Here is a 13451-nt window from a genome sequence, read left to right on the forward strand (position 1 = left end):
ATATTTTTTTTAATTGCTTATTGCTAGTTTGTCTCTTCCATAATTAATTATGGCATCTAAATCTTTCCTTTTCTAAGAGAGGTAGAGAGGTAGGTCCGAGGATCCAAACGAAGATCATATTAAATAATGTCTACATGTAGAATAAACAAAAGAAGATGAAACAAAATGAATGGAAAATAAATCAAATGGAGTAGCCATTAAGCTGGATTAGTGCCTTCAAAGGTGTTATTTTTTAGACTATATTAGATTTTTTATTGAAGCCGAAATCAATTAGACCAGATTCATTTACTATATTCCGATTGAATATCATGTATGATATTTAAATTTGAGCCATTACCCATATGTGATTTGACTCATTTAGTCCATAATAATGTGAATGTGGGACAAATCCTAAACTGATTTAACTCTATTAATCAGGTGAATATCTGATCTTATTTACAAAAGGCATATGCAAGTTTTATCTTCTCTCCCTAGAAGTTTTTGCAAAGTTAGGTGGATGTCACGAGAGTACAACGTCGAGCTTTTCTATTCATAGAATAATTTGGATTATTGCAGAAGAGTCTGACCAACATGAGCTGATCATGGTGATGATGATGTCACTTGGCATGTGGCACTCAGACCACGCATGCAATGGGCCCATTCTCCTGAGTCATGCAGTTGGGAATCAGACAAGCTTTCATACCCTATGCTCCTAAACAGCAGGACAACCCACCCCAATTCTAATGAGGGGTGGCCGCTGGGATTCAAATAAGTGGTTAATCGCAGCCATGGATGGGATTTAGGAGGTTAATTCACAATCAGGAATCAGTATCAGGATGCAGACTATCTGCTGGTGATATATCTCCATTTTGTTCGCTTATTGAGAAAACCCTGCGATGGAAGAGACACAGTATTGTTTTAACACTGTGAAATTCAATAAATTTATCTGAAGTTGAAAATTTCATCTGTAACCAAAGATCCAAAGTGCAAGTTTTAGTCCTTAACGCATTCATATCTCCTCTTGTGCGCATGAACTATCTAACATCACATTCAGTCCTAGCTGCTCTTGTCCAACTCTCTCCCACCTTGCTGTAGAAAGGACTCTTAATGAACAACAACACACATTTCCAACCTACCAACTTTGTCTGCATGCGGAGTCGATCAATTTCCACACCAAATCCTCACTGAACCTACCACCATTACGTCTATGGACATATGAGAAATCACAGTTGTATCATCCATTTTTCTGGGACTCCAGCCATAAAAAGAAGGGTCGTTTGTGCACAAAGTAATTGCGTGGATCATGGTAAGCGGGTGATCTTTCTAGCACTCAAAGTCCGCCTGACAGTAAAGCGTTCTATTACCCCCGCCAGGAAGAGGAAGAAGCAGCATGAGCTGTACAAGTGTTTGCCTGTCCTAGGAAGTGACCTCCAAAGGTTGTGGATGGACCAAGCCAAAAACTCGGTTGTCCTTGTAATAATAGCCAGCTATGCTACATTAAGATGGATGACCCATCGTTTCCATGTACAAGAATTTTGGAGGATTTATCTACTTGTAAAGTGATTACAGCTGTAATGATGCAACCAATGACAACCCATGCATCTAAAGCGAAGGCAACCTACGGACATCCAAGGGAGTAAATTAATTTCGAGAACAATTACATTAAGTGACTTCTTCCTAAGTTAAGATTCCACTGGACGGATATTTCATTGTCCAGCTTATATTTGTTCGACTTCTGATAATTGGCGTCTTCTAGCCAAAACAGTTAATATCAGATGCGAACAAAAGAATAAATCAAAACTAAAAGGAAGTGTAATGATGGAATCAAATGGACATTGAAATTCTAGAAACAAGGACTGCGTTACCAATGACAGATTGCGAGCAGTAATTTACCTTGTGCTGAACTGGCTGTCCTATGGACAGTACTGCTTGTGTCGGCAGAGTCATCAAGCAGACAAGGGTGATTGGAAAGAAAAACAAGAAAGAAGTTTAATCGGGATCAGTTACCGAAAGAGTCATATTAAACTAATGCTGTTTGTGCTCCATTATCCTGTCTAGCCTATTGGTCACGGTCCAAATATATGTGTGCTTGATTGGGAAGAAAAAGAAGCAAGAAGCTTGATCTAGACCAGCTACCCAAACAGTCATATTAAACTAGTGTGATTGTGCTTCATTATCTGGTCTAGTGAATTGCTCAAATAATGACAAACCCAAAGAATTCAATGGCACTGAATCATCAGAAGTATAGACAAGACATAGTTGTTGCTATCTGAATTAACAGGGACTGAGCAACGTTTCTAGTGGCTGGAACGTGGTTTTTGGACTGTGTTTCTCTTGATTCGTTAGATGACTAAAGACAAAGTCATCTGAAACACGTTTTCAGTGCCCCACTACTAGTTTTCTAAGTCCTAGTTGTTAGTTTGACAAGTCTCATAGTCTGAAGTTTTGAGTTTTGAAGTCAGAGACACCGTAAGAAAAACCTAAGTGTTTACTTTGGATTTAAGTCCACACTCAATTAAATAGTTTGGGCTTATACTTTGAGATTTTTCTTGTTTAGTATTTTTGAGTGTTTTATGGCCTAGGAACATCTTGGCATTTGTAATTGTTCCTTTTATAGTAGTGATTTGCTCCTCTTTCGTTCGTGGATGTAGGTCAAAATCAATTGACCGAACCACATAAATCTGGTGTTCTTGTCGCTTCTTTTATTTTTCCACTTTATTGTCTTTGTTGGGTTGTCAAAATTACCCTTTGGTAAATTTTCTGGGGCTAGCTCTAACAAACTGGTATCAGAGCCTGGTTTCGGGATCTTTTGGCAACGATGACAATAACAAAGATTGTTGTCGAGAAATTCGATCGAAATATTAACTTCGACATGTGGCAACTCAAGATGGAAGCCATTCTGGTTCAAGATGGAATTGATTTGGCACTATAGGAAGCTGAGAACATTCCAGATGGTACGGCAAAGGAAGATCTTGCGAGTATGGATAATAAGGCCCGATCTAGCATTATTCTAAATCTCTCTGACGAGGTTTTACGGGAGGTAGCTATGGAGACTACGGCTAAGAGCATGTGGGACAAGCTTAAAGCTTTGTATATGAAGAGGACAGTAGAGAATCGTCTCTACTTAAAGCAGAATTTGTATATGCTTCGGATGATTGAAGGTACATCTATACTCTCACATCTTGATAAATTTGATTCCTTGGTTATGAATTTGGAGAATATAGATGCAAAAATTGATGATGAGGATAAGGCCCTGTTACTTTTGTGCTCTCTTCCCCAATCTTTTAAGCATTTCCGTGATACTATGATTTATGGAAAAGAAACAATTTCATATCAGAAAATTAAATCTGCACTAAAATCTAAAGAGCAGATAGATAGGGATATTACTAGGGAAAGTAGAGAGAATCATGCTGAAGGTCTGGTTGTCAGGGGTAGAATGAATAAAAGAGAATTTGACAGTAGTAGATCTAAATCTAGACATAGAAATTTGGAATGCAGATATTGTTATAAAATGAGGCACATTAAGACTGATTGCTTTAAATTGAAAAATAAATTAAAGCAAAAGGAAAAACTTGTTGAGAAAACTACTGAGTCCAAGCTAGTGTAGCATCTGATAAGAATGTTGAAAATATTTTTTTTGCTACTGATGACAAGACGATGTCTAAAAATAAATGAATTTTAGATTTGGATTGTTCTTATCACATGTGTCCCAATAGGGATTTGTTTTCCACATATGAATTTTGTAATGGTGGAATTGTTTTGATGGGCAATAATGTCGCATGTGATGTTGTTGGTAGAGGTACAATCCGAATTAAAATGCATGATGATATTGTGAGGACGCTCATTAATGTTAGACATGTTCCTGATTTAAAAAAGAATCTCATCTCTTTAAGTACCCTAGAGGCCTTTGGGTGTAAATGCACAGTTGAAGGTGGAGTTATGAAAGTTTCTAGAAGTGCCATTGTTGTTATGAAAGCTTATAGGTTTGATAGCTTATATATTTTGCAGGGAACTACTATCACATGCTCGGTTGCAGTCTCGTCATCATCATTGTCTGATTCTGACATCACCAAATTATGACATATGCGTTTGAGGCATATGAGTGAAAAATATTTGAGCATATTGAGCAAAAGGGGTCTACTTTGCGGACAGAGTACTGGGCCACTGAATTTTTATGAACATTGTATTTTTGAAAAGCAGAAAAGAGTCAGCTTCAATTCTCCAGCAGTTCACAAAACGAAAGGTACTCTTGACTATATTCATTCAAACCTTTGGGGTCCAGCTCATGTTCAGTCTAAGGGTGGTGCCAGGTATTTGTTGACTTTCATTAACGATTATTCTAGGAAAGTTTGGGTTTACTTTCTGAAGCATAAAAATGATGTTTTTCTAACCTTTAAACAATGGAAGGCTTTGATTGAGAAGCAGACAGGTAAACAGATTAAGCGGCTTCGAACAGATAATGGCATGGAATTTTGTGAATGTGACTTTAATGAATTTTACAAAAATGAAGGAATCGTTCGGCATCGCACTATTAGGATGACGCCTCAGCAAAATGGCCTGGCCGAACGTATGAACAGAACACTCTTGGAGATAGTGAGGTGTATGATCTCAAATGTAGGGTTGACAAAGGACTTTTGGGCAGAGGCGATTAATATGGCCTGTTACGTTGTCAACCGCGCTCCTTCTACAGCACTTAACTTTAAAACTCCGGAGGAAGTTTGGTCAAGTACTCCTGTTGATTACTCTGATTTAAAATTTTTTGGGTGTCCAGCATACATGCATATAAATGAAGGAAAATTAGAGCCTCGAGCTAAAAAGTACATTTTCCTTGGGTTTGCTTCTGGGGTGAAAGGATACAGATTATGGTGTTCTGATCCCAAATCCTCAAAATTTGTAATCAGTAGAGATGTTACTTTTGATGAATTATCTATGTTATCTTCTAATGAGGAATCTACTAGTTGTACAAATGATAGTGCGCAGAAGCAGGTGGAGCTTGAGATTGGTAGTTCTAATTCTTTTCAGTCGAACTCTTCTACTCAAAGAATGCTAGTAGATGGTCCTGAGTCTACTGACGAAGTTACTCCAGAGGAAGAACAATATTCCATAACCAAGAATAGACCACGGAGAGATATTCGACCACCACAAAGATATGCAAATTTGGTTGCATATGCTTTGTCTGTTACAGAAGAAACAAGTGAAATTGGTGAGCCTACTTCCTACTCAGATGTAGTTTCTTGTGATAATTCCGCTAAGTGGTTGATTGCGATGAATGAAGAAATTGAATCTCTCTATCGGAATAGAACTTGGGATCTTGTGAAGCCGCCTTCGGGTAAGAAAATTATTGGATGCAAATGAGATATCATTGTTGAGGGAAAAGTCCTTGTTCAAAAAATTCATACGAAGGACAATCCAACTGATATGCTTACGAAGCCTCTTACAGTTTACAAGTTCAAGCAGTGCTTGGACTTGGTTGGTGTTTATTGTTGGTGATTGCCCATTGGGGCTTTTATGAAGAAGGTGGAGCAAATTTTGTTGGGACATGCCAAGGTGGAGATTTGTTAGTTTGACAAGTCTCATAGTCCCACATCGGGAAAATCAGGCTTGTTATCTCCTATTGGAACTATAAATAAAGGCCTGAGCTTTGAAGTCAGAGGCACCACAAGTGGCACCACAAGAAAAACCTAAGTGTTTGCTTTGGGTTTAAGTCCACACTCAGTTAAATAGTTTGAGTTTATAGTTTGGGTTTTTCTTGTTTAGTATTTTCGGGTGTTTTATGGCATAGGAATATCTTCCTAATGCATTTGTAATAGTCCCTCTTTTATAATAGTGATTTGCTCCTCTTTCGTCCGTGGATGTAGGTCAAAGTTAATTGACCAAACCACGTAAATTTAGTGTTCTTGTCGTTTTTATTCTTTCCGCTTTATTGTCTTTGTTGGGTTGTCAAAATTACCCTTTGATAAATTTTCTAGGGCTACCTCTCTAACACTAGTTGCTCCCTCCCTTTGCTTTTTGTGCGGTGAGGTGATGGAAGGTAAAAAGGGAAAGGAATCCAGAGTTCGATATGAGGGTGATGGGAGGACTCAACTTTCACAAAATGTCCTGCGCTTTCCCATTCTGGCTCTTAGCTCTTGTGCAAGTGGCCGGTTGAGCACTTCGCCATGACGGCAGGAATTTTGATGGATGCTCCCCACTCACAATCCTTCATATAAATTGGGTGCCAAATTTGGGGCTTCTGATGGCTGAATGCCAGCACAAGAGGAAAGCCTACAGGCTATCACACGAGGAGCAAAAAAAAAGGAAAAAAAAAAGATAACTGGATATCACTAGAACCTCAAGAATCTAGTGTCAATTAAATCACCTCGCGCAGCAAAAAAAAAAGGATAACTGGATACCTAATAAAATTAACAGCAGCAGAATACTGTTGGAATTAATTGCAAAGCATGAAGAGAAAAATAGTTAAAAGCAAAATTATAATGTACATACCTTCATAATCTTCTGTCCAGCAAAAGAAAGCGGAAAGCAACAAGGTTGGATCTATCAATCAGCACAATGATCAAAATCTATCAAGGTCTTCTATGCTGCTGAACAGATACTGTTTGTGTGGGGTAACTTGTGGTCAAGACTCTTACTGTCATCCAACTAGAGGCTCAGATAGACCTTTCTTACATTAATTCTTGATATTTGTTGCCCAAATTATTAGACAATTTTCTTATAAGAAGATGAAAAAGGTCTCTTGTTTTAAAACAATGCATATGCTAAAAGATCAAAATATGAACAGATGCGTCCACAGGAAATATGAGAAAAAACAACATTGATAACAGAAGATGAATTATATACATTTACACCTTAATTTCTGTGTATTTGTTATATTTCTTTGATACATTTGAACATGAAAGCTCGAAAGGCTTTAATGGAAAATTAAAATAAAAGATAGAGTTACATGTATCAATGAAACAATGTCCTCTTTCGTCCTTTTCTTTAGTGAAATGTAAATGGAGAAAAATTCACCTATTCATATAATGAGATTTGACAAAATAATGAGTTAAGCTGCCCAGATTTAAGTTTTATTATAGTAACAACATATTATTAACTTCTTAGAGACAATCATGCTTCTGGTTCTAGAAGCCAAATTTATCAAGCACAAGATAAAACAATGATGGCATGGCTTGAGCTGGCAGGAATGCTCTGATAAGATTTGAACTAGATAAGAAAAGTGACTGTACTAATTGATCTTTTTTTGGTTGTATGGCAACTGAAACAGACGATCTTACTTGCGTAACCTACAGTGAAAGCATCATAATGCTCTTAATATGGCTGGTGGTTTACCAAAGGACAAGCACATGGTGTCTCACCTTAAACAACAATTATTGAATTCATCTGTCTTCTTTTTTTCATCCTTGCTTTCCTTAGAATTCGCAGAGTGTCTTCCTGAACTTCCTCCATAAAGCTACTCTTCTTCCCTGAAATAAGACCAGTGGTAACTAAGAAATACTATTTATATTTTGCTCCACTAGTGTGGATGCGATCTATGTACATCAATATCTGCTTGTTCTTAATGCAAAAGGAAGTTATCAAGTGTTTTGTTTCTTTTGCAATTTTTGGAATAGTTGTCTTACTAAAGAAAAAGATACTAATGATAGAAAGCAGCCTAATTAATTCTATTTATCATGAATGCATCATGAAGCATGAGATAGGACCCAACTTCGTGGTTGTCTATACTGAAATTTTCTTTTTAGTTTTCATGTTTGTTTAATCACCTTTGCATTTTTTTTACTGATAAGCTAAAGATACTAATTTAACAACATGCTTTCAGTCTAATTATAACAGAAAATTGGATCTGTTTTTCTCACTCCTCCAATCATGATGGATGAGACTGTGATTGTCCTTACACGAATTTTCTTTTTGGTTAACACGTATGCTGGAGGCTGTAATCACATTTGGATATTGCTTTACTTGCTAAAAAAATTAAAGATATCAATGTAACAACAGATGCCCAATCTAATTATGGCCTAAATTTGATAAATTTTTCTTGTATAATATCAAGATTCACGAGACGAAACCAAACTTTGTGATTTCATCTTACTTAGAATTGCTTTTTGGTTAATATATATGCTGGAATCACATCAGTGTACCTCATGATGACTCTTCTTAGGAATTAGTGTGCATCATGATGACAAAAAACCTGTTTCTTTTTTTTTTGTTTCATAACTTCACTTTTAAAGAGAAGATATAATAAAGCTGGGTAGAAGGTTAACTCTTGAATGTTACAAAAAATAAGATCCAACTAATAGATCTACACTCTTGTTAATCCTGTTTTAGTCCAATAAGGAAAAAGAAGTTTTCAAGATTTCCTTATTCCAAATATTATGAAGCTACTTTTTATCTATGTTACTTGAAGTTGCTTAAGTTACCTGTTCCTTTGTTCACTATAAGGCATGAGATGCCTCCATCACTTTCTTCATCTAAATCAACGATTACTCTAACAAATTCTTCCTGCATCACCATGGACAATTATTACTATCATGTGATACATAAACACAAACAACAAATCAGGAAGAATTTTACAGCCAAAGATAAGGTCTTGACCCAGTTACTCAGTATAGGCCCTATGCTTTTTCAAGTTCTAAACAGCACAATTTTGAGATGTCTTCGAACTGTTACATCACTATGTTGAACTGAGGAGCATACAATTTGTAACATTATGTAGGGTACCAAGAATATATAGAATGTCCTGATAAGATCAGTCTTCATGTTCAGAAACAAGTGCATTACTCCAAGCATAAATTGAACTTTATGTAAAAGTGCATTAGCCCAAGCATAAATTTTACTTTATTGTAAAAGCAGCAAGCTTTAAAAAAATCACCTGCTTTGTATGAGGAATTATGTGTTTGTGTTTCACAGTATGCTTTGGTTCAGTCAGCTTTGATTTAAATGACTCTAGCTTTCCTTCTTTCTTAAAAGGTGGAGACCTTTGCTTGTTGCTCATCAGTGGTGCAGCAGAACTGATATCAACAAAATTTTGATTAATACAGAAAAATGTAATAATGAGCACATAAATTTTCAGAATCTGTAGTGTGAAATAAACATTTGCAATACTACCCTCAAAAGAATATTTGGAATACCACAAAGGTAAAAGCATTAGTAATCTGCTGATCCACATTTCCTAAACATCTGCTATAATTTAGTCAAAACAGTGGTCAAATTGCAAAAAATCCTCTTTCTATAATGTATCTGAAAACTTATTGTAACTTTTAGATGGACGATTAACACCAAAGATTGCAGTTTGACACCATTATCTAAGCAATAATTCTTTCAGAAATTTATTCCTCCTAATAAGTGAGTTTAGATTATAACGGTAATGAATGTGATAGAACAAAAACAGATGACTGTAACATACACTTTTTTTTCTTCTATATTGCCCTCCAGAGACTCTTTTATATCCATATAATTTCCGCTCTGCAGACAAAATATAAGATAAAGAGGCAAGAAACACAAAATTCAGAGTACAGTATACAGATCCATATCAGATTTATGTTAAAATTATAATTCATGAGCAAACTTACCATAGGTGACTGGAATTTAACTGAATGTTGGTTATTAGAGGACTTAATGCCACTTTCCCTTACCTGGATGGTATCAAGAATCAAGGTAAGAGATATTGTGTGGGTACTAACACTTAGGTCCATATCAGATTTATGTTAAAATTATAATTCATGAGCAAACTTACCATAGGTGACTGGAATTTAACTGAATGTTGGTTATTAGAGGACTTAATGCCACTTTCCCTTACCTGGATGGTATCAAGAATCAAGGTAAGAGATATTGTGTGGGTACTAACACTTAGATGCTAATAATGTTTTTGCATATGCTTCTTGGCAAATGAAGAAAAGTCCAAAATGACAGAAAAGAAAGCAAAGATGCTGGACTAGTATCCAGAATCATCAACATATTAGCAAAAATTTTCATATGCAAACAGCAACAACATTTCCATGCAGATAATGTCCGAGACATGACAGGCCTACCTCCTTTTCAGAAAAAAACCTACAAACTTCACACTCGAGTCGTGCTAAACGTGAAAACATCTGCTCTTGCAAAGTTGCAACTGCTGAGGCAATCTCATTTACTTTGCCAGAACTGGAGATTTTGATCAGCTGATCAGAAATGGAAGTGAGGCTTCCACCAATAAAAGCTTTGATATCATCTTCCCACTTCACCTGTCATCAGGTTTTGTGCTAGTTCATTGATCTTTGTAATTTCAAGAAAAATCACTAAATAAAAAATTAACTTACCATTTGTTGCATGGAGTTTTCAAGAAGACTTACTTTTTGCCTTATCCCTTCCACTGAAGAGAAACACCAATGAAGAGATTATACAGATCATGGTATCTATTTATGCAGTCAATTATGCACATGCAATAAAATTTTAGACCATGGGATGTGAATCAGAAATCCTGTGAGACTAACACTTATGTTAACAATTTTACCAAAAAATTAAAGTGAATATATATTTGTTCTGCTTGATTTAAACATTAGGAAAAGTCCACCACTGAGGCTTACCTTCTAATGATAATTCTTTTGCCGCTCTGTTTACTTGCATAACATCACTTTGAACAGAATCCAGGATCATTCCAACCCTATTGATTGAGCTTTCAATGTGTCGAAGTTTGTGTTCAAGTTCTTCACTGACCTGAACTGTTTGAGAGTTAGTAGTAAGATATTCCCTGCATAAATCCTGAGTTGCAATTACTTTATATGAATTTGCCTCTGAAATATGACTACTTATATAGTATTTAATAATTCTTTTGATTTAAACTTCAGTCATCAAAAACCATATTATATATCTATCGAACTTAACGCTTTGCTTTGAATGTGGTAGCACATCAGTTGCCAGAATTATACCTTAGGTATCACCAGAAACTTTGACATAAACAGTACTTAAGCAGCAACAGCTATGGATAAACCTAACTTACATCTATTATCTGACATCGAGGCTGCATTCCATCGGTGCATAACATTGCTAGATGCTCTTGTGAGCTGTAGCTGAGATTCTTCTCTTGTTAGTGCGATCGGTGCCAATGACGAGATCTTTCTTAATGAGTTATCTTTTTCTTGAGAACCAAATCTCTATTGCAGGAAAAAAGAGACTTAGACACAAGACATAAAACAGCATATGAAAAATTATATATTAGAAAGCTCTTCATGTTAGGAGAGCAAAATATTCAAAATAATTATGCAGAAGCATAAGACCATTGTATAAGTTGTTGACCAAAGAGTTAGAACAGAATGATTTATTTTTAGTTAAAATGATTTCCTTTTCTTTTTTAATTCTTGATGAATTTTCAAATTCTACTGAGTTATATTTTCTTGAGAATCACATTTCTATCTCCAGATAAAAAAAATTAAATTAACAACGATCAAGGACAGCATGTGACATATTTCTTCTAAGCATGCAACAAGTTAGAGATTATTTTCTCTAGATGCAAATTTCTAGCCCAGAAGAAATTTAACCAGAAGTAGACAGTAAACAACATGAGCCAATTATTTTCTCTTCCTTTAGAGAGAATTTTTTACTCTTTGACAGAAGTTAAACCAAAAGTAGACACCAGATGAAAATATATGTGACAAGTTGAGGGTCTTTTTTCCTCAAAGGAATGATGCATGAACTATTAGATGCATAAAGATCAGTATATCCAGAATTGAAGCATAGCATCTTCACAGGAAGTAGATTATCATATAATATAATGAAGAGTGTTAAAAAAAATGAATGCAACATTACGCACATCACCTGTCCTGAGAGGCAATGAGGAAGCCCACATCAGCTTATGTTGCACTTCTCACCACATGGGTAAGTGAAGCAGGAAATGCATAAGCAGATAGGAAGAAGTATTGCAAACAAAACAATTTATATGATCTTTTTGTCAGGCGAAGTATTCGCTGAGCTGTTGTGTTATGATAGCTTTTTAAAAAAAACTTATAGAACGATTTCTGCTAAATTTTCAAAAATGTGACATGGTTATTGAACCCGATGCAGAACCATGATGGACCCCATTCTGCAACAAAGTCATACACTACGTTAAAACAAATTACACCTTTTAATATTGGCCATCAGCACCATGCTATCATAATTAATTATCTGTATCCAACTAACGTGGAGCCACTATAAAATAAAATCTAACAGATCCGCATAGCTATCCTGCATAAATGAGTGTATAATTATCTATGCATGATTTCCTGCACCAGATGTTGAACTTTTCGATAGGTTGTATCTGTTGCAAATTTATCAGACATCAGATGCATTAGAAAACTGCGACTATATCAATTGATTCAGCTAAGAATGATCAACTCATAAGCGGACGAGATGATTTAAGCTAGTTTTACAGATATGCACCTCAATTTCCATATTATCAGATTCAGTTTATTATATCAATTGACAATGCTATCCCTTAGACATTAATCATGGATTTACTTGCAATCTTCCTCTGTTTTTAAGGTGTCAAATCTACTTATGATGTATCTACATGGAAACTTGACCATCAATTACATTTAAGATAACAGAGAAGCCGTTTGGCACTCGGGAGAAACACGAATGAGCCTACACCATTACATAGGGTAAGACGGTCTAAAGAAACTTGAGCACAGGAACGATCAAGCCAGATTGTCTATGACAACCGCTGATTCTTCAGATCCTGACCTAAATAAAAGGATTCTAGATTTAATCTACTCAAAAACAGAACTATAAAACGACATCCAGCAATCTAGGTAATAATCCTGCACATTGACGAGCAGAAATGGAGCTCAATACCTGATCGTTGACCAGAGGCTCCTCAAACGAGCTCTGGGAGAGCTGCGACAGAGAGATGCCCTGGGAGAACGACTGCTGCGATTGGGAACGGATCTGAGACGCCTGGCTCCTCCCCAGTCCATCGCCTCCAGAGCTCATTCCGCCCGATCTCCTAAGAAAGATCGACCAAATAACTCATATAGAGGGGAAAAATCAAGATCAAGCGAGGTAAAAGGGACAAAGAAAGAAAATGGTCTGAAAACCTCGGAGGAAGAACAGAGATGGAGCCCAGATCGCAGGCTTTGTTGATCCTTAGCTTCATCTGTTCCTCCTCGCGCGATCTGGATCGCCGTGAGCCCTAATCCTAGATCCGACCCACCGAAATCTACAAAGAGATCGATTTCAAGGACGAAGAACCCTAGAGCTTCGGGAGGTCGGCGAAGGCTTCGTTGTCTGTTAGAGAAAAGCGAGCACGAATGATCCGGTGGGGAGGCGGGTTGGTGAACTCTTATTTATAGCCGCGTGATTTGAATTTTTTTAGTTCGATTCCTAATTTGCCCTTCAAAGAGATTCTCGTTACAGTTATAGCCAATATTCCGTTGGTCGTAATCATATCAACCCCTTTTTATTTCCTTCAGAAAATTATTCTTTTTAATACAATTTAATGTCTAGTTAATCATGATTAGCACATT

General features: G+C 36.4%; 1 protein-coding gene across 1 annotated transcript; it reads right to left on the reverse strand.

The window, feature by feature from the left end:
* Nucleotides 1–8272: 8272 nt before the first annotated feature.
* On the reverse strand, nucleotides 8273–13215 carry LOC135645735 (protein PAIR1-like). The gene is made up of 12 exons (XM_065164390.1): nucleotides 13023–13215; nucleotides 12781–12931; nucleotides 10949–11102; nucleotides 10536–10670; nucleotides 10269–10321; nucleotides 10002–10193; nucleotides 9707–9769; nucleotides 9543–9605; nucleotides 9377–9435; nucleotides 8843–8981; nucleotides 8391–8472; nucleotides 8273–8289 (listed from the first exon to the last, which is right to left on the reverse strand). The coding sequence occupies exons 1-12, from the start codon at nucleotides 13079–13081 to the stop codon at nucleotides 8273–8275; spliced, it is 1167 nt and encodes a 388-aa protein (XP_065020462.1). The 5' UTR covers nucleotides 13082–13215.
* Nucleotides 13216–13451: the final 236 nt, after the last annotated feature.

The sequence above is a fragment of the Musa acuminata genome, chromosome BXJ3-8, assembly GCF_036884655.1.
Source record: "Musa acuminata AAA Group cultivar baxijiao chromosome BXJ3-8, Cavendish_Baxijiao_AAA, whole genome shotgun sequence".
NCBI classification, from domain to species: domain Eukaryota; kingdom Viridiplantae; phylum Streptophyta; class Magnoliopsida; order Zingiberales; family Musaceae; genus Musa; species Musa acuminata.